The 26,817-nt window shown below is 37.4% G+C and overlaps 1 protein-coding gene across 3 annotated transcripts in view; it reads left to right on the top strand.

Annotated features, from left to right (window-relative positions):
* The window catches only part of LOC128643047 (glutamate receptor ionotropic, NMDA 1-like), a 382,985-nt gene that overhangs the window by 315,847 nt on the left and 40,321 nt on the right, over nucleotides 1-26,817 (top strand). For 2 of the 3 annotated variants that reach the window (XM_053695973.1, XM_053695972.1), the window contains one exon: nucleotides 2,774-2,884. The exons of the other annotated variant lie outside the window; for it this stretch is intronic. In XM_053695973.1, the coding sequence (XP_053551948.1) occupies nucleotides 2,774-2,884 (111 nt within the window). The remainder of the gene's footprint in view (nucleotides 1-2,773; nucleotides 2,885-26,817) is intronic. 3 annotated transcript variants of the gene reach the window in all.

Here is a 26,817-nt window from a genome sequence, read left to right as displayed (position 1 = left end):
TTGCAAAGCCCCCAACATGATTGGGAATGTTGGTGGCAATTGTTGAATGGTCCCATATTTTATCTGTAGATCCATTGGCTTTTAATCACAGAGCAATGCATAAAATTATCATTTTGGAACAGAAAAAAATTAGGATTTTGCTACTTGATATAATAATTTTCTGGTCATTGTTCGAAACAAAGTGCAGTTACAATTTAAATCCTTGAGAATGATCCCAAACATTGTGGTGAGTGTGCTCTGTCAATAAAGTCTTGCAGACTTGAGGGGAATTGATCTGATACAGTATATTTGACACAAGTGCTTGGTGAATGACAAACAATAAATGCCCTTGTGTAAGGGACAATGAGAAGGCATTAATTACTCTTTTTGAAGCAACATAAAAGTAATTGGCTTTCATAAAGGAACTATCTTTTAAAGCTACCCGTTGCTTCATTTCTATATCATTTGGGTATATATATTTAAAACATAGTGTATACAATAAATCAATTTATTTTGCTCAAAAAAGTGTCTTTGTTGTACTGAAAAATAAGTAAAACATGAATATAAACAACAGTGAATATACAACAGTAGTAAAAAAGAATTCTTAAATGACAAGAAAATACAAAAAATCTAAATATAGACAAGAACTATTGATGCATATTTTTTTTTTAAATTATCATTTAAATCACTTTGGTCCCCACAGTGCAGCCCCTTTAAACAATAGCTATATCATATGAATATTGTTTCTGAAACCAATTTATCATTTATATATGCAAATCTTTTCTGCACTTGTTAAATACAAGTCTTTTTTCGATGAAGCAATACGTTTTGAATAACTGATTTTAGGCCATTTTGAATAGAATAAAATGATCTAATTAAACACAAAAGCAAAAGTTTATGGATTTAAACACAGGGCCGGAATATACATAAGTGACAGTGTATCGCCAAAATACTAGGTGTTCTGTCCCTAACCTTCTATGGATACGTTTGTGGAAACTCTGGAAAATACATTAAGCCCTATGGAGCATCTTGTTCTGTGTTACGACTTCCTGCTCCCCCCTCCCCCCCCACTCTCTAACTCTTTCCCGTTAATAACACTGTCTCAGAGTGTCTCTTTTATGTTTACCCTTATTCTGTTCCTTCTTATATTTAGTTAACTTTGTCTCCCATATCTTTCTCTCCCTTTGGTATATTTTTACTTTCTTTCACCTTATTCTGTTTATTTTTTTTCCTCTATTCCCTACTATCTATTTCATCTGGTTCAGTCTGTAATCCTTTTTCTTTCACCGTAATAGGAGTACACAAAAACTTGCCCAAATGGATCTGTAAATGTTAGTTCCGGCCCTGTTCATTACAATGCTATAAAGGGTTTGTTGGCAAACATTTTGGTGAAAAGGTTCTGCTGATTTCAAGCATTTTAATAACAACAGTTTCAGGTGTTTAAAAGTTTACTGGATCTCTCTTAGATTTCCTCTGGAGTGAAGTCTGCCAGCATAGAGCACTGGACTTCAAAACACCACAATTTTCACTTGCCAACCTTCTAGCAAACTTGTGCTCACCATGCTTGGATGATCAGGGTTTAATGAGTGTATATTCAATCATGTGGGTTTTTTAAGTTTTTTTTTTTTAGTTAATTTTACTTTTTAGGATTCTCTGGTGGAGACTATAGAAACGAAAAGAGTGACAGGTTACTAGAAGGAAGGCAAGTGGAAAGATTTATTTTGTTTAAGCAAAAGTTGGAATTCGGGATCACATTTTTTTCATGGTCATTATGCAACATGCCATGGAACCAAATCTAGTCATTGCATTTCATCCATCCTGCTTATCACCCCTCCTTTTGTGCATGAATTTTCAAAATGGAAGAAAAGGTGACAGCACAATTTATCCCATCTGTGGTAAACACTCACCAGTGGAATAAATTTTTGTTATATCACATGTTGGTATAACAGAACAACAATTGTTTTATTTCACCTATTTTTTAGTATAATTTCACTGCATTTTCATCTATGATGTCAGAAATCTATAGCTTTCGCTTTTTTTTTTCTTTTTAAATTTCTTTTGCATTTTATTTTTACTTTTGAAAAAAAAAAATACGCTTTGCGCCAATGCACCATCTAAATTTTTTGAATAAATTTTTTTACAGAAAAATTCATACAATGGCCGCTTTTCTAATGCAGTCTTCTATCTTTCCTATGAACTAGAATCCAGCATACAGATTCAAAACATACTTTAGCATCACACCTATAGTATAAAGGTTAATTTAGTAGCATACTGATATATTTAGTACCAATTCATTATGTCTCACGTTTGTCACGAGTAATAGTAGTAGTCATGTAGTCATTTCCCAATTGATTTGAAAAGCTGTGAACTCAAAGATTAGATGTTGCCAGACCACTACTGTGGCACTGAAATGACAACAAATCCATAATGGTCTACTACATTTGTTTAAAAAAAAATATCCAGAAAGAACCTAAAGACATATTTCCTTTCTGGACATTAATATCAAAAGCAAAGCTAAAAAAATAAAAATAATTATATGTATAAAAAAAGACCACGGATCTTCTATGGTCCCATTGGAAATTTTTAATAATTTAAATAACATAACATCTCCAGATAAAATATTTGATCAATTGGTCTGGTGACCTTTAAATTACATTTCCTAATTTCTAAGACACAGATAGATGTTCAAAATGTATCAGTATTGAAACACAGAGATTGGCGCATCTACACAAGCAAAGGGTTAGATGGAGGGAAGAACGTTAGATATCTAATTACTTATACATATTCATTTTAGGATAGAAAAAGTGGTAGAGCAGAACCTGACCCTAAAAAGAAAGCCTCTTTTAGGTCCATCACCTCCACCCTGGCCTCAAGCTTCAAGAGACGTAGGTCCTCCAAAGATACGGTAAGAGGAAGCACAAATAAGCCCTATCTCTCTCTATCTTTCTCTCTATCTCGCTTGCTCTTTCTTCTTGCTTTCATCTTATCTTCCTCCTCTACTTATCTTGTTTTCTTCTTTCTGTCTCCTTTTGCTCTTTATTCCTTCTGACATCCCATTAACTGCCAAGCGCCAACTCAAAAGCTGCCCATGTACATAGCCTCATGTTCGTCAACAGTCAGTCAGTAAGTCAGTCGGTCATCTAATGTACACAATACTGTCCTAAGAAGGTAAAGGAGCCTGCATTCATTTTTGTCTGCTCCAAGACACTACAATTTTTTTTTAATATCTTGCGATATTGGTGCCTTTTTAATACCAATACTTTTTGTTTTTGTTTTTTTTAATAACTGTTTTTATTGTTTGTTATCGTATCCCTCCTAAACACTATGTTTTCTTTTGGCACAATTTCACATCACTGAGAGTCATGTTTGTGTCACCTGTACGTGTCATTTATTTTGTTTGTGATGGAAACATTATGCTGAAAAGATTACCCCCACACCCAACTCCTAAAATTCACAATCACGTTGAACATCATTGTATTTTTTATTTTTTCAAATGAAATTACCTGATTTCCTGAGCTTTTGAAAGTTTTTTTTTTTAATTCAAATGAAAATTTTTAAATTGTCAGCATTTATGTTATTGGTTTTCACTGTGTATTTAAATGTGTATGTTTCAAATAGATAGGGAACTATGTTGTTAATAGGGGCTATATCTTCTACAAAGGTTCATAGAATCCTGGTATAAAGCTGAACTTACACAAAACACCATAACTGGACCTTAACTGGTATATATGGTATGTATATATATATATATATATATATATATATATATATATATTAAAAACTAACAGCACCAATCTCTTTAAGAAAATAAATACCAACATCACTCTGTTATTGCAAATCTTCAGAGTGATGGTGCAGTTAGATAGAAAAATAGAAATTGAATAACTCCAGAGAATTCAAAAATCACTTGTTAAAGTAACTTTCAAAGTCTATCTTAATAATAATTTTGAACTCCAATTGGTGATTTTCGGTTTCTCTGGAGTTATTCAATTTATATATATATATATATATATATATATATATATATATATATATATATATATATATATATATATATATATATATATATATATATATATATATATATATACACAGTATATATATACAGTATATATATATACTGTGTATATATATATGAAATTTAATAGCACATATTTTTAAGTTTGTAAGAACATATTTTAAACATTACAACATTTTTTGTGTATGAAAATCAGTGATGTGTCCTACTGCTTACTGATTTAATCATAATAGGGTCATTAAAAGACATATCTATCTATGTGAGCTTGTAAAGTCCATAAACAAGACAGGCGGGCTTTGTTCTTGTGAATCTAATATGACCTCTGCTTAATTTGCATGACTCCTGGAACCATATTAAAATTAAGCAACTTTGAACTAGCCTTAACCACTCTCCTTCTAGGCCACACTCCAACCACTTGTCTTAGTTAGGAAAAGTAAAAAGCAAATAAGGGGAGTTATGAATACAAAATTTGAGGTTGGAGCTGTCAGCTGTCTACTGCAGTTGTGATTGGCTGAATACAAAATCTGAGGGAGGAGCTGTCAGCTATCTACTGCAGTTGTGATTGGCTGAATGCAGAATCTGTGGGAAGAGTTGTTAGCTGTCTACTGCAGTTGTGATTGGCTGAATTCAAAATCTGAGGGAGGAGCTGTCAGCTGTCTACTGCAGTTGTGATTGGCTGAATACAAATACTGAGGGAGGAGCTATCAGCTGTCCACTGCAGAATAACAAGTAAGCTTGGTAGACTTCAAATCACATTTTTTTTTCATACAAAAAAACTTATGAAATGTTTAAAACAAATTATTTTTAATGCCTACAAGAATATATTGGATATATGTTTCTCTATAAGTGTTCATACACTTCACTAACCAGTGAGCACCCAAAGTAACTTATTGGATCTCTGTGGTACTTATTCTAATATTTTTCAAATTATTGTGAAGGTTAAAGAACAAAAACAAGAAATATGTATTTAGGGGTATATGTTTGTTAAATTTGGAAACACCAAAATTAAAAAAAATTATACTGCAATTTATGGGGTGGATCACATAATAAGAGAATCAAAGCAAAAACTGTAATTATTACAGGGATTTCTACACAAACAGCTGAGAATGCTTTTCACTTTGTGCCAAAACATCATGTCACCTTGCTCCGATATTTCTTGTGCATTGAGGAGAGGATGTGAGGTGAGGGAGTGAGAATGTACTCATTAAAGGGATACAAAACCCCCAAAAATATTTCATGATTCAGAAAGAGCATACAATTTTATTTTATCCATTTTTATTCGTTCTCTTGGTATCTTTTGTTAAAAAGCAGGGACGTAAGCTCAGGAGATGGCCCATTTCTAAAGAACTATATGGCAGCAGTTTTGCAAGAATGTTATCCATTTGCAACAGCACCAGAGGGTAGCACTATTTCCTGCCATATAGGGCTCCAGATGCCGACCTAGGTATTTCCTCAACACAGAATATCATGGGAACAAAGCAAATCTGATAATAGAAGAAAATTGGAAACTTTTTTAAAATGGTGTGCTCTGTCTGAATCTCAAAAGAAAAAATGTTGGGTTTCATATGCCTTTAATGGCACGTTACAATGTGACCTTGGCTGTAATACTACATTTCTTTCATGTAATTAGCAAGAGTCCATGAGCTAGTGACGTATGGGATATACATTCCTACCAGGAGGGGCAAAGTTTCCCAAACCTCAAAATGCCTATAAATACACCCCTCACCACACCCACAATTCAGTTTTACAAACTTTGCCTCCTATGGAGGTGGTGAAGTAAGTTTGTGCTAGATTCTACGTTGATATGCGCTCCGCAGCAGGTTGGAGCCCGGTTTTCCTCTCAGCGTGCAGTGAATGTCAGAGGGATGTGAGGAGAGTATTGCCTATTTGAATGCAGTGATCTCCTTCTACGGGGTCTATTTCATAGGTTCTCTGTTATCGGTCGTAGAGATTCATCTCTTACCTCCCTTTTCAGATCGACGATATACTCTTATATATACCATTACCTCTACTGATTCTCGTTTCAGTACTGGTTTGGCTTTCTACAAACATGTAGATGAGTGTCCTGGGGTAAGTAAATCTTATTTTCTGTGACACTCTAAGCTATGGTTGGGCACTTTGTTTATAAAGTTCTAAATATATGTATTCAAACATTTATTTGCCTTGACTCAGAATGTTCAACTTTCCTTATTTTTCAGACAGTCAGTTTCATATTTGGGATTATGCATTTGAATTATTCATTTTTTCTTACCTTCAAAAATTTGACTCTTTTTTCCCTGTGGGCTGTTAGGCTCGCGGGGGCTGAAAATGCTTCATTTTATTGCGTCATTCTTGGCGCGGACTTTTTTGGCGCAAAAATTATTTTCCGTTTCCGGCGTCATACGTGTCGCCGGAAGTTGCGTCATTTTTTGACGTTATTTTGCGCCAAAAATGTCGGCGTTCCGGATGTGGCGTCATTTTTGGCGCCAAAAGCATTTAGGCGCCAAATAATGTGGGCGTCTTATTTGGCGCTAAAAAATATGGGCGTCGCTTTTGTCTCCACATTATTTAAGTCTCATTTTTCATTGCTTCTGGTTGCTAGAAGCTTGTTCTTTGGCATTTTTTCCCATTCCTGAAACTGTCATTTAAGGAATTTGATCAATTTTGCTTTATATGTTGTTTTTTCTCTTACATATTGCAAGATGTCTCACGTTGCATCTGAGTCAGAAGATACTACAGGAAAATCGCTGTCTAGTGCTGGATCTACCAAAGCTAAGTGTATCTGCTGTAAACTTTTGGTAGCTATTCCTCCGGCTGTTGTTTGTATTAATTGTCATGACAAACTTGTTAATGCAGATAATATTTCCTTTAGTAAAGTACCATTGTCTGTTGCAGTTCCTTCAACATCTAAGGTGCAGAATGTTCCTGATAACATAAGAGATTTTGTTTCTGAATCCATCAAGAAGGCTATGTCTGTTATTTCTCCTTCTAGTAAACGTAAAAAATCTTTTAAAACTTCTCTCCCTACAGATGAATTTTTAAATGAACATCATCATTCTGATTCTGATGACTCTTCTGGTTCAGAGGATTCTGTTTCAGAGATTGATGCTGATAAATCTTCATATTTATTTAAAATGGAATTTATTCGTTCTTTACTTAAAGAAGTATTAATTGCTTTAGAAATAGAGGATTCTGGTCCTCTTGATACTAATTCTAAACGTTTAGATAAGGTATTTAAATCTCCTGTGGTTATTCCAGAAGTTTTTCCTGTTCCTAATGCTATTTCTGCAGTAATTTCCAAAGAATGGGATAATTTGGGTAATTCATTTACTCCTTCTAAACGTTTTAAGCAATTATATCCTGTACCGTCTGACAGGTTAGATTTTTGGGACAAAATCCCTAAAGTTGATGGGGCTATTTCTACCCTTGCTAAACGTACTACCATTCCTACGTCAGATGGTACTTCGTTTAAAGATCCTTTAGATAGGAAAATTGAATCCTTTCTAAGAAAAGCTTATCTGTGTTCAGGTAATCTTCTTAGACCTGCTATATCATTGGCTGATGTTGCTGCAGCTTCAACTTTTTGGTTGGAAACTTTAGCGCAACAAGTAACAAATCATGATTCTCATGATATTATTATTCTTCTTCAGCATGCTAATAATTTTATCTGTGATGCCATTTTTGATATTATCAGAGTTGATGTCAGGTTTATGTCTCTAGCTATTTTAGCTAGAAGAGCTTTATGGCTTAAGACTTGGAATGCTGATATGGCTTCTAAATCAACTCTACTTTCCATTTCTTTCCAGGGTAACAAATTATTTGGTTCTCAGTTGGATTCTATTATCTCAACTGTTACTGGTGGGAAAGGAACTTTTTTACCACAGGATAAAAAATCTAAAGGTAAAAACAGGGCTAATAATCGTTTTCGTTCCTTTCGTTTCAACAAAGAACAAAAGCCTGATCCTTCATCCTCAGGAGCAGTTTCAGTTTGGAAACCATCTCCAGTCTGGAATAAATCCAAGCCTGCTAGAAAGGCAAAGCCTGCTTCTAAGTCCACATGAAGGTGCGGCCCTCATTCCAGCTCAGCTGGTAGGGGGCAGGTTACGTTTTTTCAAAGAAATTTGGATCAATTCTGTTCACAATCTTTGGATTCAGAACATTGTTTCAGAAGGGTACAGAATTGGTTTCAAGATGAGACCTCCTGCAAAGAGATTTTTTCTTTCCCGTGTCCCAGTAAATCCAGTGAAAGCTCAAGCATTTCTGAATTGTGTTTCAGATCTAGAGTTGGCTGGAGTAATTATGCCAGTTCCAGTTCTGGAACAGGGGATGGGGTTTAATTCAAATCTCTTCATTGTACCAAAGAAGGAGAATTCCTTCAGACCAGTTCTGGATCTAAAAATATTGAATCGTTATGTAAGGATACCAACATTCAAGATGGTAACTGTAAGGACTATCTTGCCTTTTGTTCAGCAAGGGAATTATATGTCCACAATAGATTTACAGGATGCATATCTGCATATTCCGATTCATCCAGATCATTATCAGTTCCTGAGATTCTCTTTTCTGGACAAGCATTACCAGTTTGTGGCTCTACCGTTTGGCCTAGCTACAGCTCCAAGAATTTTTACAAAGGTTCTCGGTGCCCTTCTGTCTGTAATCAGAGAACAGGGTATTGTGGTATTTCCTTATTTGGACGATATCTTGGTACTTGCTCAGTCTTTACATTTAGCAGAATCTCATACGAATCGACTTGTGCTGTTTCTTCAAGATCATGGTTGGAGGATCAATTTACCAAAAAGTTCTTTGATTCCTCAGACAAGGGTAATCTTTCTGGGTTTCCAGATAGATTCAGTGTCCATGACTCTGTCTTTAACAGACAAGAGACGTCTAAAATTGATTGCAGCTTGTCGAAACCTTCAGTCACAATCATTCCCTTCGGTAGCCTTATGCTTGAAAATTCTAGGTCTTATGACTGCTGCATCGGACGCGATCCCCTTTGCTCGTTTTCACATGCGACCTCTTCAGCTCTGTATGCTGAATCAATGGTGCAAGGATTACACAAAGATATCTCAATTAATATCTTTAAAACCGATTGTTCGACACTCTCTAACGTGGTGGACAGATCACCATCGTTTAATTCAGGGGGCTTCTTTTGTGCTTCCGACCTGGACTGTAATTTCAACAGATGCAAGTCTCACAGGTTGAGGAGCTGTGTGGGGATCTCTGACGGCACAAGGAGTTTGGGAATCTCAGGAGGTGAGATTACCGATCAATATTTTGGAACTCCGTGCAATTTTCAGAGCTCTTCAGTTTTGGCCTCTTCTGAAGAGAGAATCGTTCATTTGTTTTCAGACAGACAATGTCACAACTGTGGCATACATCAATCATCAAGGAGGGACTCACAGTCCTCTGGCTATGAAAGAAGTATCTCGAATTTTGGTTTGGGCGGAATCCAGCTCCTGTCTAATCTCTGCGGTTCATATCCCAGGTATAGACAATTGGGAAGCGGATTATCTCAGTCGCCAAACGTTGCATCCGGGCGAATGGTCTCTTCACCCAGAGGTATTTCTTCAGATTGTTCAAATGTGGGAACTTCCAGAAATAGATCTGATGGCGTCTCATCTAAACAAGAAACTTCCCAGGTATCTGTCCAGATCCCGGGATCCTCAGGTGGAGGCAGTGGATGCATTATCACTTCCTTGGAAGTATCATCCTGCCTATATCTTTCCGCCTCTAGTTCTTCTTCCAAGAGTAATCTCCAAGATTCTGAAGGAATGCTCGTTTGTTCTGCTGGTAGCTCCGGCATGGCCTCACAGGTTTTGGTATGCGGATCTTGTCCGGATGGCCTCTTGCCAACCGTGGACTCTTCCGTTAAGACCAGACCTTCTGTCTCAAGGTCCTTTTTTCCATCAGGATCTGAAATCCTTAAATTTAAAGGTATGGAGATTGAACGCTTGATTCTTGGTCAAAGAGGTTTCTCTGACTCTGTGATTAATACTATGTTACAGGCTCGTAAATCTGTATCTAGAGAGATATATTATAGAGTCTGGAAGACTTATATTTCTTGGTGTCTTTCTCATCATTTTTCTTGGCATTCTTTTAGAATACCGAGAATATTACAGTTTCTTCAGGATGGTTTAGATAAGGGTTTGTCCGCAAGTTCCTTGAAAGGACAAATCTCTGCTCTTTCTGTTCTTTTTCACAGAAAGATTGCTATTCTTCCTGATATTCATTGTTTTGTACAAGCTTTGGTTCGTATAAAACCTGTCATTAAGTCAATTTCTCCTCCTCGGAGTTTGAATTTGGTTCTGGGGGCTCTTCAAGCTCCTCCATTTGAACCTATGCATTCATTGGACATTAAATTACTTTCTTGGAAAGTTTTGTTCCTTTTGGCCATCTCTTCTGCCAGAAGAGTTTCTGAATTATCTGCTCTTTCTTGTGAGTCTCCTTTTCTGATTTTTCATCAGGATAAGGCGGTGTTGCGAACTTCTTTTAAATTTTTACCTAAAGTTGTGAATTCCAACAACATTAGTAGAGAAATTGTGGTTCCTTCATTATGTCCTAATCCTAAGAATTCTAAGGAGAAATCGTTGCATTCTTTGGATGTTGTTAGAGCTTTGAAATATTATGTTGAAGCTACTAAATCTTTCCAAAAGACTTCTAGTCTATTTGTTATCTTTTCCGGTTCTAGAAAAGGCCAGAAAGCTTCTGCCATTTCTTTGGCATCTTGGTTGAAATCTTTAATTCATCTTGCCTATGTTGAGTCGGGTAAAACTCCGCCTCAGAGGATTTCAGCTCATTCTACTAGGTCAGTTTCTACTTCCTGGGCGTTTAGGAATGAAGCTTTGGTTGATCAGATTTGCAAAGCAGCAACTTGGTCCTCTTTGCATACTTTTACTAAATTCTACCATTTTGATGTATTTTCTTCTTCTGAAGCAGTTTTTGGTAGAAAAGTACTTCAGGCAGCGGTTTCAGTTTGAATCTTCTGCTTATGTTTTTCATTAAACTTTATTTTGGGTGTGGATTATTTTCAGCAGGAATTGGCTGTCTTTATTTTATCCCTCCCTCTCTAGTGACTCTTGTGTGGAAAGATCCACATCTTGGGTAATCATTATCCCATACGTCACTAGCTCATGGACTCTTGCTAATTACATGAAAGAAAACATAATTTATGTAAGAACTTACCTGATAAATTCATTTCTTTCATATTAGCAAGAGTCCATGAGGCCCGCCCTTTTTTTGTGGTGGTTATGATTTTGTATAAAGCACAATTATTCCAATTCCTTATTTTATATGCTTTCGCACTTTTTTATCACCCCACTTCTTGGCTATTCGTTAAACTGAATTGTGGGTGTGGTGAGGGGTGTATTTATAGGCATTTTGAGGTTTGGGAAACTTTGCCCCTCCTGGTAGGAATGTATATCCCATACGTCACTAGCTCATGGACTCTTGCTAATATGAAAGAAATGAATTTATCAGGTAAGTTCTTACATAAATTATGTTTTCTCTAATCTATGAGGCCTATTTATCAAAGGTCTGGCGGACCTGATCCGACAGTGCGGATCAGGTCCGCCAGACCTTGCTGAATGCGGAGAGCAACACGCTCTCCGTATTCAGCATTGCACCAGCAGCTCTTGTGAGCTGCTGGTGCAACGCCGCCCCCTGCAGACTCGCGGCCAATCGGCCGCCAGCAGGGGGGTGTCATTCAACCCGAACGTACTCTATCGGGTTGAATTCCGGCGATGTCTGTCCGCTTGCTCAGAGCAGGCGGACAGGGTTATGGAGCAGCGGTCTTTAGACCGCTGCTTCATAACTGCTGTTTCTGGCGAGCCTGCAGGCTCGCCAGAACACGGGCCCTCAAACTCCATTCAGAGCTTGATAAATGGGCCTCTATGTGTGAGAATCTGAAGCAAAAAAAAACTAGACAATAATGATTTATCCTTAGAGCTACAAAGTCTTTAAAATAGTATTTGCATGCTATGCATAGCATCCTATCTTCAGCTGTTCTCTGTGAAGTTCCCGGATAAATCTAGGGTTAGCTACTATGTCAAAATAAATAAGAAGACTAAACCAAACCTAGAAAGATAGAACATGGCAAACATACTAAATAAAACATTACATTTTTATTTTGTTTGTTAACATATTCATAATTATTATTATCAGCAATTAAAGGGATGTTAACCCCTTTAAGGAATATTCTAGTAAAAATGACACTTGATCATGATTCAAATAGATCAGGCAATTTTAAGCAAGTTTCTAATTTACTCCTATTAGCAATTTTTCTTTGTTCTCTTGTTCTCTTTATTTTTTTCACAAACTTTGGGTTTCACACTGAAATTATTTACAAACAGCTTGTGCAGTCGCAACACAAATAGTTGTAAAAGCTTCTCTGGGATCCCCTTATTCAGAAATAGCAGACATGCAAGGCTTTGCCATTGTCTTTTGGTAATTAGAAGGCTGTTATTTGCAGCTGCCTACCACACCTCTGAAATTCTCAGCACTGAAGAGTTTAATTAGTTAGCTGGTAAGGGTAATAGTATTATAATATAGGTATTGCCCTCCCACCTGATGCCTCCCCGATCCATACCTAATCCCTCCCAAATAGCTCTCCCCCTCACCACCATCTTAGGTACTGGCAGACTGTATTTTTATTAATTATTTTCATTTTTTGCATTGTAGAATCCCCCTTACCTTACCACCTCTCTGATCACCTCCCAAACAGCTCTCTAACCACCCCCCCCCTCTCCTAATGTTCTCTGCCATCAGGTACTGGCAGACAGCTGCCAGTACCCTTTTTACATAAATATTGTTATGTTTTTTTTATTAATAGAAATATTGTTTCTGTAGTGTAGCGACCCCCTTTCCCAGCTCCCCTTTCCAAGTGATCATACCGTAGGGCTACCTTTCATAATACACTTTGCTATAGTCTTGGGCATAGGGTTGCCACCTCTGCCATGTTTTCTGGGACACTTATGAGTTACACATGCTGCAGGGTAAGCAGGCCAAACATGAATTGTGCCTCTGAACATCACATGAATAGTTCTGATGAACAGTACAATACATGTTCCACCCTGCAACATGTTTAACTCATAAGTGTCCAGGAAAACATGGGCGAGGTGGCCACCCTACTTGGGGATTCCTCCCTTTCTCCTAGTAAAACTTTTTTCTGCAGCTTGCAATCCCTCCCCTTCCTCCAACCCTCCCAAACCCTGTTTGGAATAGCCCGTCCAACCGCCTCCCTCCTTCCCTCACACACCACCCACACTGTATCACTTTCGCTATAAGAGCAAGGGGTCATGATCTCAAGCTGAAGGGTAGTAGATTTAGGAGTAGTTTGAGGAAGCACTTGTTTACAGAAAGAGTGATTGTTTATGGAATAAACTTCCTCAAGAGGTAGTAATGACAAACACTGCGGGGGACTTTAAAAATGCCTGGGACAAGCATAAGGCTATCCTACAAACTAGATCAGTTTATTGTTTTAGGTAATATCGGGCAGACTTGCTGGGCCTATGACACTTATCTGCTTTCAATATCTATGTTTCTATGTATATAAGTGATCTGGCTTCATATGGTAAACCGAGCACAATCAGCACTCCCTTACCATACGAGGGCAGGTGCCTTCTGCCTCTGGTTGCAGTCTTAGCTGTCAAAGCTCAGTATTAGGCAGAAGGATGGACGTAGGTACTATGTCAATAGGATGTGCTAGGCAAAGTACCTGTGACATAGTACCTACATCTAATAGACACAAGGGGTTAAATACTTGCTAGACAAAGCCAAGATTAGCATTAGAATAATTTGTAGATGTATTTTTTTGCAATTATAATAGTTGTTAAAATGTTGAAAATAGTATTTAATTTTTGATAAAGTAGTGCAAACAAGGCTGGGTGGAAACCCTTTTGAATAATCTTATATTCCATACACCCTTGCTTGGAAAGTCTCTTTGATTGCCTCTTTTATACCTGCCCCTTATAGTCCGCATCAGGAAGGATAGATAAGGGCAAACCTAAGTTAAACTATTTCAGTGCTTGTTACTTTATAGAAACTCAGTGGAATTTAAAACCAACCATTTTCAGATGTAAAGTACAGCAAAATGGGACAAAATAAATAATGAAAGTATATTGCAAAGTATTTTAGCTACACATAATTAAACATTTTAAATTGCAATCTCATAATGTTTAATATACCTTTAAGAACTGCATTGCAAATCATTCCCATACAAAATAAATATTTAAAGGGACATAATACTCATATGCTAAATCACTGGAAACTGGTGCAGTATAACTGTAAAAAGCTGACAGGAAAATATCACCTGAGCATCTCTATGTAAAAAAGGAAGATATTTTACTTCACAATCTCCTCATCTCAGCAGAGTAAGTTCTGTGTGAAAAGTTATACTCAGCTGCTGCTCATCTGCAGGTAAAAAAAAAAAAAAAAAAAAGGAAGAAATGAACAGCAGCCAATCAGCATCAACAGTGCTGAGGTCATGAACTATTTTACTGTGATCTCATGAGATTCTCTCATGAGATTTCATAGCAAACTTCCTTAAACTGAATAGGGAAATAATATGAGTGTTCACAAAGCTCACTCCCTTAGCTGTCCCGGGACAGACATACTGATTTGCTGCTTAAAGTCCTTTACAATGGGATGTGGCTACTGAGGAACTTTTGAGGTAAAATATCTTTCTTTTTTTACATAGAGATGTTCAGGTGATCTTTTCTAGTCAGCTTTTTACAGCTATGCTGCATCACTTTCAAGTGTTTCAACATTTGGGTATCATGTCCCTTTAAAAAGCATTTGAAACTGTCCTTCCATTAGCACAATTAATATTGTTTTGCAGCCCTGAGCCATGAGCTGTTGAAAAGATTCTTGAGTGTTGCTTATCTTATCTCATTTGCTGTGGTAAATTAAAGGGATACAAACCCCAAATGTTTCTTTTAAGATTTAGAGCATGCAATTTTAATTAGCTTTCAATTTATTTATATTATCTAATTTCTTCATTTGTTGTTATCCTTTGTTGCAAAGCATACCTAGGTAGGCTCAGGAGCCGTAATGCACCACTGGAAGCTAGCTCGTGATTGCTGACTGCACAAATCAGCCTCTAGTGACTGGCTCATTCAACAAAGGATACTAAGAGAATGAAGCAAATTTGAAAAAAGAAGTAAAATGGAAAGATATTTGAAATTGTATGCTCTTTACATGGAAGGAAAATGTTGTGTTTTATGTCCCTTTAAGACAGAGATAAGCTTCTGTACTGATCAAGGAATCATTTTGTAATGTTGTCTGCAGTTCAGAATTCTTCAGCACTCTCAAAAATCTCTTGGGATGAGAAAGGAAACACCATTTTCCGAGTTAAATTATAGGACAAATTTGGAAAATAAATAATAAATATACACTGGCCTTCAAAAGTTTGTGGTCACTTAGAAATGTCCCTGTTTTCAAAAGAATATCAATTTTTTTGTCCGTTAAAATAACATTAAATTGATCAGTAATACAGTGTAGACATTGTTAATGTTGTAAATGACTATTGTAGCTGGAGGTGGCTGATTTTAAATGAAATATCTACATAGGCACACAGAGACCCATTATGAGCAGCCATCTTTCCTGTGTTCCAACGGCACGCTGTGTTTGCTAATCCAAGTTTATCATTTAAAAAGGCTCATTGATCATTTGAAAACCATTTGCAGTTATGTTAGCACAGCTGAAAACTGATTAAAGAAGCAATAAAACAGGCCTTCATTAGACTAGTTGAGTATCTTGAGAATCAGCAATGGTCAGTTTAATTACAGACTCAAGATGGCCAGAAGCAAAGAATTTTTTTCTAAAACTTGTCAGTCTATTCTTTTTTTTTTTTTAAATATAATTTTTTTATTGAATTTTCATTTCATAGCCATGTTTTATACAAAGACCCAAAACAACACAAAAAAACAGAAAAAAGAGGAAGAGAAAAAGAAAAAAAAAACAAAAAAAAACAAACAAAAACATAATAATGATAAACAAATCTTGTATAATAACAGACAGCCATATTTTTCCTTATAATAGTATCTATCTTCCATATATCTAGCACAACCATATAAATTCGGCTATCACACTGTGGCTCGGAACAAGACATCTATCATATCTAAATACATATTAATGTTCCTATTACCTAACTCCTATACTATTACCACATTCCTATATGAACCTTTGTCAAGATAGGATCTTTATCCATGCTAAAAAAAAAAAAAAAAAAAAAAAAAGGGGAATCACTCCATACCCACATCCGCCGCCCCCCCTCTCCTTATCAAGGTTCCAGAGTCAACATCCCATGCACTAGGGAAATTGCCGGCCAATATTTGTAGTTGTACATATACAGTATCCCTAAGTGGTTTAACCAACATAATTTGTGTCTCAAGGGGGAATGTTAAAATAAATCTTTCCCATTGTTTAAAAAACTCAGCTAACTGTCTGTCTGTCGGGTTTTGTAAATTTATCTGGTCATGCATAAATTGCATTGTCAGAACATTCTTAAGCTCTTTCAAATTCGGAGCATTTTTAGATTTCCAGGCTTTCAATATCATAATACGTCCCAGTTATATTACCATGTTAATTAACTTGACGTTCTTAAAGGCTACTTGAGACTGCAGCAAAAAAATTACATCTATCGGTTGTATATAATAATCAAAATTAAAAGATGATCGGATCCAATATGCTACTTTCAACCAAAATTGATTGATTTTTGGGCACGCCCAAAAACAATGCATAAGATCTGCTTTAACAGCAGAGCACTTAGGACATAGACTCAATACCTTATACCAGTTAGACAGTCTGGCAGGAGTCACATAAGACATAAGAGATATCTTGACCTGCGATTCTCCCCATGATGTCAAAACCCAGCTTTTATCTATAGTTTTAAATGTATTTATTATAGTTTGATCATTTACTTCAGGCAAAAATTTAGTCCATTTTGCTACAATATATTCCCTTTGTTCAATAGAAGGTTTCAGGTTAAGATAAACATAGAATGGAGCTATCGAATAAAGGCCCCTTTGAAAGTTATTAATTTGTGGTTGAAACACTAAGGACCACTCCATTCCATACTTTTGCCTGAGCTCCAGCATGAAATGCCTTAACTGCAAATATGCATAGAACTCTTTATTTGAAAGACCAAATTGATGTCTTAATTCGGCAAAAGATAGACAAGAGGAGTCTGGTTTAATCATTTGTGCAACATATATCAGTCCTTTTAGAGACCATAGTCTAAAAACCTCTGTTGTAAGTCCCGGGACAAAATTTGGATTCCCTGTAATAGGTAGGTATTTGGATACAAAGGGCGAACAATCTAAGAGTACGCAGAATCTTTGCCACGCGACAATAATGTTTCTAAATGTTATAAGTGCAAAAAGCGCGGAGGGAAGGGCCGTCATTGGGCAATGTAAAATAGCATCCAGCCGAAACGGCTTCACTAACACAGTTTCCCAAGAAACTGCTGCAACCTGGTCTTGTTCAGTTAACCAGTCAACTGCAACCTTGACGCGAGCAGCTAAACTATAATATTGCAGATTCGGGAGAGACAGACCGGCCGCATCCTTATTACACATGAGCCGTGTAGCCGAGATGCGTGTTCTAGCTCCTTTCCATAGAAAATTTGAACATGCCTTATTATAACGATTTAAGTCTGTCTTCTTAATCGGGATCGGAATATTTTGGATAAGATAGAATACTTTAGGAAACAAGATGGTTTTTATAAGGGTAACTCTCGCTGATAGAGAAATAGGCAGATTTTTCCAATCCTCCATCTTTATCTTACATTCCCGAAAAAACTTACTAAAATTAAGTCTGTACCACTCCTCCGGGTTCGCGCTTAATTGGATACCAAGATACATAATTTGAGACGTTTCTAAAAATGGGTGTTTGATGTCTTGTTGTACTTTATTGATCCATAACAGCTCAGACTTAGCTAGATTAATTTTATATCCCGAGATTGAACCGAAAAGTTCAGTTGATTTTAATAATAGGGATAGACTTTGCGCGATATTGCTCAGACACAAAATTATGTCATCTGCATACATTAATAATACAAGTTTCTGATCTCCGACACGAATCCCGTCTAGTTGCTGACGAAGTAAGATCGCGAAAGGCTCTAAAGATATATTAAACAGCAACAGTGAGAGAGGGCAACCCTGACGGGTGCCCCGCTGTAATAAAAGACGTTGAGAAATCTCACCGTTGATTAATAAAGATGAGATTGGAGAGCTATATATTATACGTATAAACTCCAATATATGACCAGACAATCCGAATTGTTCTAATGAAAAAAAAAGGTGTTTCCAGGAGATGCGGTCAAACGCCTTCTCCGCGTCGATCGTTAATAGCGCTAGATCCGGAATGCCGTTCTGTCTTGATAATCTAAATTTATTCCAAAAAAAATCAAGTAATGTTATAACCTTGCGTATATTTTTGGTGGGATTTCTCCCAGTCATAAAACCAGCTTGATTTTCATGAATTATAGTACCTAAATGGGGTTTTAATCTTTCAGCTAAAATTGAAGTCAAAAGTTTATAGTCCGAATTTAGGACTGATATCGGCCTATAAGATGCTGGAATCTCCAAATCTTTATTTTTTTTTTTTAATTAAAGAAATTACTGCGGCCGCAAAGTATGGTGAACATTTATTATTTCCAATAAAATAATAGTTAAATAATTTCATGAGGGTTGGAGCTATTTGCGACTGTAATATCCTATAAAATTCAATGGGGAGGCAATCCGGACCTGCTGCCTTATTTGTTTTTGCTACTTTAATTGCAGCATAAATCTCTTGTTCATTAATTGGTTTATTAATTTCTGCAAGAATCTCCAACGAGATCTTTGGGGTCTTAATCTTATCCCAAAATTGTTTCTGCCTTCCTGTATCATATACCTCTGCTTTATATAGTTCACTAAAGTACTGATGAAAGGTTTTAATAATATCTGAATTACTAGTGAATCTGTCTGTCTTAGTTCTAATAGCCGTAACTACATTACGGTTAGTTGCTTTGGTTAATTTAGCCAAGAATTTGGCAGATCTCCCGGCGAAGCCACCATATAAGGCCTTTTGTCTTTGCAATTCTAAAGCTGTTTTTTGATGGATAAGAATGTCTCGTGCTGTTTTAGCGTCTATATACTTGCGCCATTTCTCATTAGAATGCTCACGTAGATAAGCCGAAAACGCATTTTTTACCCGATTATTCGCCTGTATCTCTAGTTGTTTCACCTTCTTATTACGCATGCATAGGTATGCCTTGATCTTGCCTCTAACTACGGCTTTAGCCGCTTCCCAATATATCTCCGGTTTCTCTTTATAAGCTCCATTAAAAGACTCATATTCATGCCATTGATTAATCAACAAATTCTGGAATTTCGTGTCATTCACTAGATATTTGGGGGAAAAAATGGTTTGATTGGTGGTCATTCGCCTGAGCGGTGCATTAAGTAATAATGTAATTACTGCATGATCTGAGATTGTTATATCTCTGATGTCCGCCTTCCACTCTAAACCAGTCATATTATCTGAGACCAAAAAAAATCTATCCTTGATAAAGAATGATATCCTTTAGATAAACATGTAAAGGATCTTGAGTCTGGGTTTTGCACCCGCCAGATATCCACCAGCCCCAATTGAGAGCAAAACTTCTGAAGTATACAAATCTTCCTGTCCCGTGGGAAGATATATGCCTTATTATCTCTATCTAAAATAGGATCTGCTACAAGATTGAAATCCCCTGCAACTATCAACTGTTGCCCTATGAATTTATGTAACTGTACTAACATCTTATCCCAAAATACTCTATCTACTTTATTCGGCCCGTAAATATTACATAACACATACCGAATTTTATTAATAGTGACTTCTACAATTAAAAAACGCCCCTCCTGGTCTTTTATAATAGATTCTGTTTTGTATTCCAAATTTTTATTGAAAAGGATGGCAACGCCTCTTTTACATGATTTAAATGGTGCCGCTATAACCTCTCCTACCCAATTGGTCTGAAGTTTCAAAGATTCTGCTTCTTTTAGGTGTGTCTCTTGGAGGAAAGCTATATTTGGTTTAAGTTTAGCCAAATGTTTGATTATACTTTTCCTCTTTATTGGGGAGTTTATGCCCCCTACGTTCCAAGACACTAACTTAAAAGTATCTAGCATAGACCCCAAAGGAAAGATTTAATAATCGTCCCATTCTGTATATAACCAATCTAATATAGACCCCGAAGGAAAGATTTAATACTCGTCCCATTCTGTATATAACAGTTCTAACATAGACCCCGAAGGAAAGAATTCATTAGTCGCCCCATTCTACCTATAACAGTTATAAAAGCACACAAATGCACCCGTATAAAAAGAGCACTCATTGGGGGGGGGGAGGCGGATGAGGAGAAGAGACGAAGAAAAAAAAAAAAAGGGGGGGGGGAAACATAAAAACCTTGCAATTAAAACGTAAACGATAAACACCATTCTGTGCATTATTGATTGACATAATAATAGAAATTCTAATTTTTATAATACCTGATCACTGGATATTCATCTTTTTACATAGCAACAAAGCTTCCTCACTATTATTTACTACATAGGAGGATCCTGCCTTATTAATTATAAGTTTGGCAGGATATACCAATCTAACATTACAGTCAGCTTTCAGAAATTTATCAAAAAATGGGGCCATTTCCTTTCTCTTAGCCCTTGTCTCGGCGGAGAAATCTTGGAATAACCAGATTCTATGAGAATTAATATCTAACACATTAAGTTTTCTATAATGAGTCAAACATAGTATCTTGTCCTGGTAATTAACAAACTTAAAAATTATGGGCCTTGGTTTAGAGATTGTACTATTTTCTCTACGCGGCCCAATTCTGTGGGCTCTCTCAATCAGAAACGGTGGGGGGGGGGGAGGAAGCAAGAGTGCCTGAGGGAGAGTTACCGAGACGAATTGTAATAGGTCTTGATATTCAGGCGATTCAGGTAAACCAATCACTCTCAAATTATTTTGCCTCGATCTATCCTCTAGGTCTTCTATAAGGCTCTGTAATTGAGCAATGGTCTTATCCTGAGTATTTACTGCAGGTACCATGACATTTACCCTATCCTCCAAATCCGACACCCTTGTCTCCACCTCCTCCAATCTAGCAGTGTATTGCCTAATCTCCTCTGTAAGATTAGTTATCTCAACTTTAATTTCTTGTTTAACTGCTTCTAGGTGGGGGGCCATTATTTTGGCCATCTCTGCTGCAAATTCTGACATATCATTGCAAGTAAAATTTACCATCCCTGCTTCTTGAGATATGTCTTGGGGCAACTCTGTGTGTTTAGTGTTACTTCTTTTGTCTTTTTGTTTAGGCGGCATTATAGGTGAGGAACCCTTCTGATGGGAGATATATCTCTCCATTCACCACAGTGCAATGTGAATTTATCAGCGAAAGAAAAAAAAAAAAGGTCGCTGGAATGTGTAACTTACTCGCTGTCAGTCCCGCGGGCCAGCTGACAGGGTGCAAAAAGTAAAAAAGAAAAAATTGGGGTGTGAAATAGTGAATGTAAATGATTGGCAAACTAAAAAAAAGAAAAAATAAGTGAGGGATGTGGGGTGAGAAGAAAAAAAAAAAAAAAGTGCTATGACACCTACAATGCGAAAAAAAAACTTTTTACGGATAGGAGCTCACCAAGTGCCCTTTGTAATTTTTAGATATAGAATCAATCTATTCAAAAAAATCTTTAAAGCAGATCAGGGGTGGAAAATCTATATTTAACTACTAGATGTGTTGTCTTAGTGTTTAATGCCACTTCTAGTCCCAAGCTTAGTGGCTGCAGTTGCTTAAGCCTTACCTAGATCTAAATTATATTAAATGTATATTTTCCCTCTTCTACCTTTCCTTCCCCCCTTCCTCTTGTGTTCAACTCTCTTTAGTAGTGTAATATATACAATCCTAATAAACAGTTGCCATATCCTTAATTACAGAGATGATAGCTATCAGCCTAACTGTGAGACACTGAATATCAAGACACATCAGTATTTATCAAAATTTCTAACACCAACACTTTAAACTTAAGTCTAGTTGTGAACCTAGGACCTAAATAAAGACCACGGTCTTCAGCTGCTGAGATTATTCCTTGTTAATACACACCGTGTTAGTATATCTTGGTGTAAAAAAAAAAAAAAGAAGGGAGAGAAAAAAAAAGGAAAAAAGAAAAAAACCCACTCCAACAGTGTATTTAACTATCTGCTGTGAGTGTCTAGCTAAACTTAAATAGCAAGGTAAAAGGAGTGTATATTCTTTCACATTTAAATATCAAAATTATGCCTCACAGTCAATGAACCAAAAAAGAAGAGCAAAAAAAAAAAAAAAGTTCACAGTCCTTGAGGCCTTGTACTTCCCTTTCACCCAAGTTTATACAGTATAGAAGTACAACTGTGGCTTTCTTCAATAGATTCTTCTTTAAGCAACAACCGTCCCTCAGAGAGAAACAAAAAATCTTCCTTAAACTGCACCGGTGATTTTATTAGGCTTACTGCTACCTAATCTATAGCAGTGCCTCTATTTATAGATCTGCTTTTTTACTTCACATACGGCTCTTGCTGTTATACAGTCTGTAACTTTTGCATGCCATACTTTTCCCACTTGCAACATTGTAGCCACTGGTTCTTGTTACATAGAAGCCTCCACAGCTAAAGCGGCTGTTTTATGTGTATGACAGACTCTTTACTTTAAGCCCAGTTTAATTCCTCTCCGACCAGATAGAGTATGGAATAAAGTATTATCCGCACCAATCACCATCTGACAATTTACTGTGCGACCAAAAGCAAAAAAGAAAGGCCGTAACAAACAAGACTCTGCTTTCAGTCCAGTCTTTCTAGCCCTTGTTCTCTGGGTACCACATGAGCTATCTCTTTGTATGGGGCAGGATATTTATAATATATTGAGGCAAGGCTTGCTTCTGCAAACGGAGATCAAGATTACTGTCCCGCACTCTTCAATATCGTCTGAACCAGGGAAGCTGCTAGACTTGATCTTCCTCCCACCACTCTCCCGCTGTACCGTTTCTACTCACGCTTCTGTAGAGTGCCCACGGCGCCTTTGAAGTTCCCGGAGCACCAGGTGCCCTGACAAGACTGCAGTCACGGGTCCAGCACTCAACCCCAACACAGCGTAGACCGCGGTTTGCCTCCTCTCCAGTTCCACAGCTGTAATCAGGAACTGCACCAGGTCAGTATTGCCTGAATCCGAATCCGGGGAGGACTCCCCTTCCAGCGCTCCTGTCTTAGCCGCCCGATACCTTGTTCCTCAGGGCGTTGCAAAGGTGCCCACTATAGGAGAGGCGGGGGCCGTAGGATTGCCTATCCCCCGCCGATGCTCCAGACGCCTCACGAAGCCGGGACAGGTCTGTGTAGGGCTCATTTCCAGGCGGGCTCCACTTCTCTTGTCTGGATACAGTAGGCAATGGCCACTCAGGGCCCCTTACAGCTGGTCAGGGCGGTTTCCACCATATTATGGCCAGACAGTATGAAAGTCCGTCTGCTTAGAACTTGGCGCTTACAACAATAGTGCTGAGGCGGTATACGTTTAGATATCCAGTGAGTGTAAAACTGAGATAGAACGGTACAGGAAGGCGTGCTTCAGCGACAAAGCACCAGATTTGCCAATTTTTTAGACTTCCCACCGAAATCCATTAGGATCGACTACCAGCCCAAGGCAAGCAAAACCAGGGCAAGGTACACTTCGGTTGAATGAAGATTTTCAGGTTCCCATAATCTGGGACCACGAAGCAAACGGCAGCTACCTGCTTGCTACCTGTTGGCTCCGCCCACAAACGGAAGTCCAACACTCGTGTCAGTCTATTCTTGATCTGAGAAATGAAGGCTATTCCATGCAATAAATTGCCAAGAAACTGAAGATCTCGTACAACGCTGTGTACTACTCCCTTCGCAGAACAGTGCAAACTGTCTCAGAATAGAATGTCAGGGAGGTAACAACTTTACAAGACAAAAATGTGAAATGTAACACTATTGTGATTTGGTAACACTAGCTTCAAAGTGAAACCAAGTAGTATAGTGTAAAGTTGTTATAATGTATAGTTTTCAGGATATACTGAATACTTAATTATATACCCAGGTGTCACGTTAGACCCTTATTGAGGGAGAAGCGACATGTTAGACATTAGATAGAAAATATGCGAAAATAGAATCTCTATTTGTAATCCTCAGTGATCTCTGTAGAAAATCCTTAAGTAAGGTAAACACAAATTTCAGAGTTGTAATCCACAATGAAAGGTTAGAAGTAGTTATTCATCAAATAACATTTAGACAGCCACACTTGGTATGAATCTTAATATTCTGCTGAGGATAATACACAATTGGAAAACACAGCCTCAATCTGAAGCAGATCACAAATCAGGCTAATGCAAAGTATGTGCACAGTATGTGTTGAACTAGTAATCCCAGTTAGCATGAGAAGCGGTAGAAATACAGGCAGAGTAACACAAAACAGTAGTTGTGGAAGGTTAGAAAATGTTACTCACAAAGTTTGTTGTCCGAACCTGCTGCCTGTTCTGACTCCTTGTGCGCGCACAATTTGGTCCCAGTCACTTCCTGTTAGTGTTGCAAGAAACAGATCCCTGCTTGTAGAAAAAAGGAAACAGCTTCTCTGTTGTTGTTAAGATGCCAAGACACTACAGGCTAGGAATTAGCGAGATGTTAGAGGTCTGCAGATTCCAATGCTGACAGGAGTGTTGTCCTCTTGTTAAAGAAATGACTTTGTTAAACAATGAATCCTGAGGAGGAAAATTGAAGTTAGGTATCTGTGAAAATCTCAGAGAGTAAGGCTCAGAGTTACTCTAGATAGAGAAACAAAATACTAAGCAATGCTAGTTAGGAGAGCAGGTGTTAAAATAGGTGATGAATCACTGTGATTGGTGAACCAACTTAAAGGTGCAGTAACAGTCAAAACCCTGACATGATCCCCCCGTCAAGCAAGCTGATCCTCAGCTTAAGGTCTAGGAGAATCCGGGAATTTCTGATGGAACTGGGAGACCAATTTAGGAGCATAGATATTAGTAGAAGGTTCCCACATATCATCATCCTTGGTGAAGTTCTTCCATCTAACCAAGTATTGCAATACTCCTTTGGAAATCCTAGAGTCAATAATCTGATCAACCTCGTATACATCGGTATCTTGTAATTCAAGAGACGAAGGTGTGTGAGAAGCTTGAACTCTGGTTGGGTTATAAGGCTTGAGGAGAGATACATGAAATGTAGCATGTATTTTCATGGAAGAGGGAAGGTCTAAAGTAACGGCGTTAGGATTGACTACTTTGAGAATTTTGAAAGGTCCACAAAACTTTTGTGTTAGTTTCCTACTTGGCACTTGTATTCGTAGGTTCTTGGTTGATAACCATACTTGGTCTCCGATTTTATACTTAGGAGGATCTCTATGTCTTAAGTCGTAGTGATATTTCTGTGAGTTTTGAGCCTTAATAATGTTCTCTTTTATAAAATTGAAGTTGTCCTGTAAAGAATTATTCAACTCATCAACCAAAGGTGAATCAGAAGGGGTTGATGAGATGGAAGTGAAAGTGGGGTGGTATCCGTAATTTGCATAGAAGGGTGTAAGATTGGTTGAAGAATTAGTAAGGTTGTTATATGCAAATTCTGCGAAAGAGAGATATGAAATCCAATTATGTTGTTGATAAGCACAAAAACATCGTAGGTATTCATCCAACCATTGGTTTATTCTCTCCACTTGTCCATTTGATTGAGGATGGAAGGAAGTAGTGAATTGGTGTTTGATATTAAGGGATTTGCATAAACATTTCCAAAACCTTGAAGTAAATTGAGATCCCCTGTCAGAAATCACAGTACTTGGTACTCCATGTAACTTGAGGATTTGATCCATAAAAAGTCTGGCTGTTTCAGGTGCAGTGGGTAATTTATGAAATGGTAGAAAGTGAGCCATTTTTGAAAAACTATCAACAACCACCATTATAGTGGTATGATTTTTAGAGGGAGGTAAATCCACTATGAAGTCTATGCCTATTTGTTTCCATGGTCTATCAGAAACAGGTAGGGGCATAAGTAGTCCATATGGGCTCTTTTTCTCTGTTTTGCAAGTTTGACATATAAGGCAGGTTTTTATGTAGTCAGAAATTGATCTTTTCATGTCTGGCCACCAATACGCTCTGCTGATCAACTCTAATGTACGTCTCTCTCCTGGATGACCTGCAAGAGGTGAATCATGCTGCTCTTGTAGAGTTTGATGTCTTAAAGGTTCAGGTAAGAATATTCTGTCTTTGTAGTAATATATTCCATTCCGGTTAATTAGCTGAACCTTAGAGTTAGGTAGTGGCCTTACCATTTTTTTAATCAGCCTTACCATTTTTACATGCCGGGCGATAGATTATCTGGAAATCAAATCTTGCAAAATACAGACTCCATCTAACCTGTCTGGATGAGAGAGTCTTATTATTTTGGAGATACTGAAGGTTTTTGTGGTCAGTATAAATCAAAAAGGTTTTCTTAGCCCCTTCTAGGAGGTGTCGCCAGAATTCTAATGATCTTCGGATTGCTAACAATTCTTTATCACAGATTGCGTAGTTTTTCTCAGCTGAACTCATGGATTTAGAAAAGAAAGAAATGGGATGCATCGGTTCATGAGGTGCCTTCTGTTGGGACAAGACTGCACCTATAGCATAGTCTGAAGAGTCCACCTCCAGAATATACTGAAGGTTAGGATTAGGTAGATGTAAGATGGGAGCTTCGGTGAACAATGTTTTCAGGTGTTCAAAGACAGCGGTATGTTGTTTTTCCCAAAGAAATGGGTGTGTAGTACCAGTAAGTTGAGTCAA

The sequence above is a fragment of the Bombina bombina genome, chromosome 12 (assembly GCF_027579735.1).
Source record: "Bombina bombina isolate aBomBom1 chromosome 12, aBomBom1.pri, whole genome shotgun sequence".
Classification (NCBI taxonomy): Eukaryota; Metazoa; Chordata; class Amphibia; order Anura; family Bombinatoridae; genus Bombina; species Bombina bombina.
This window is presented reverse-complemented; position numbering and strand designations above follow the sequence as displayed.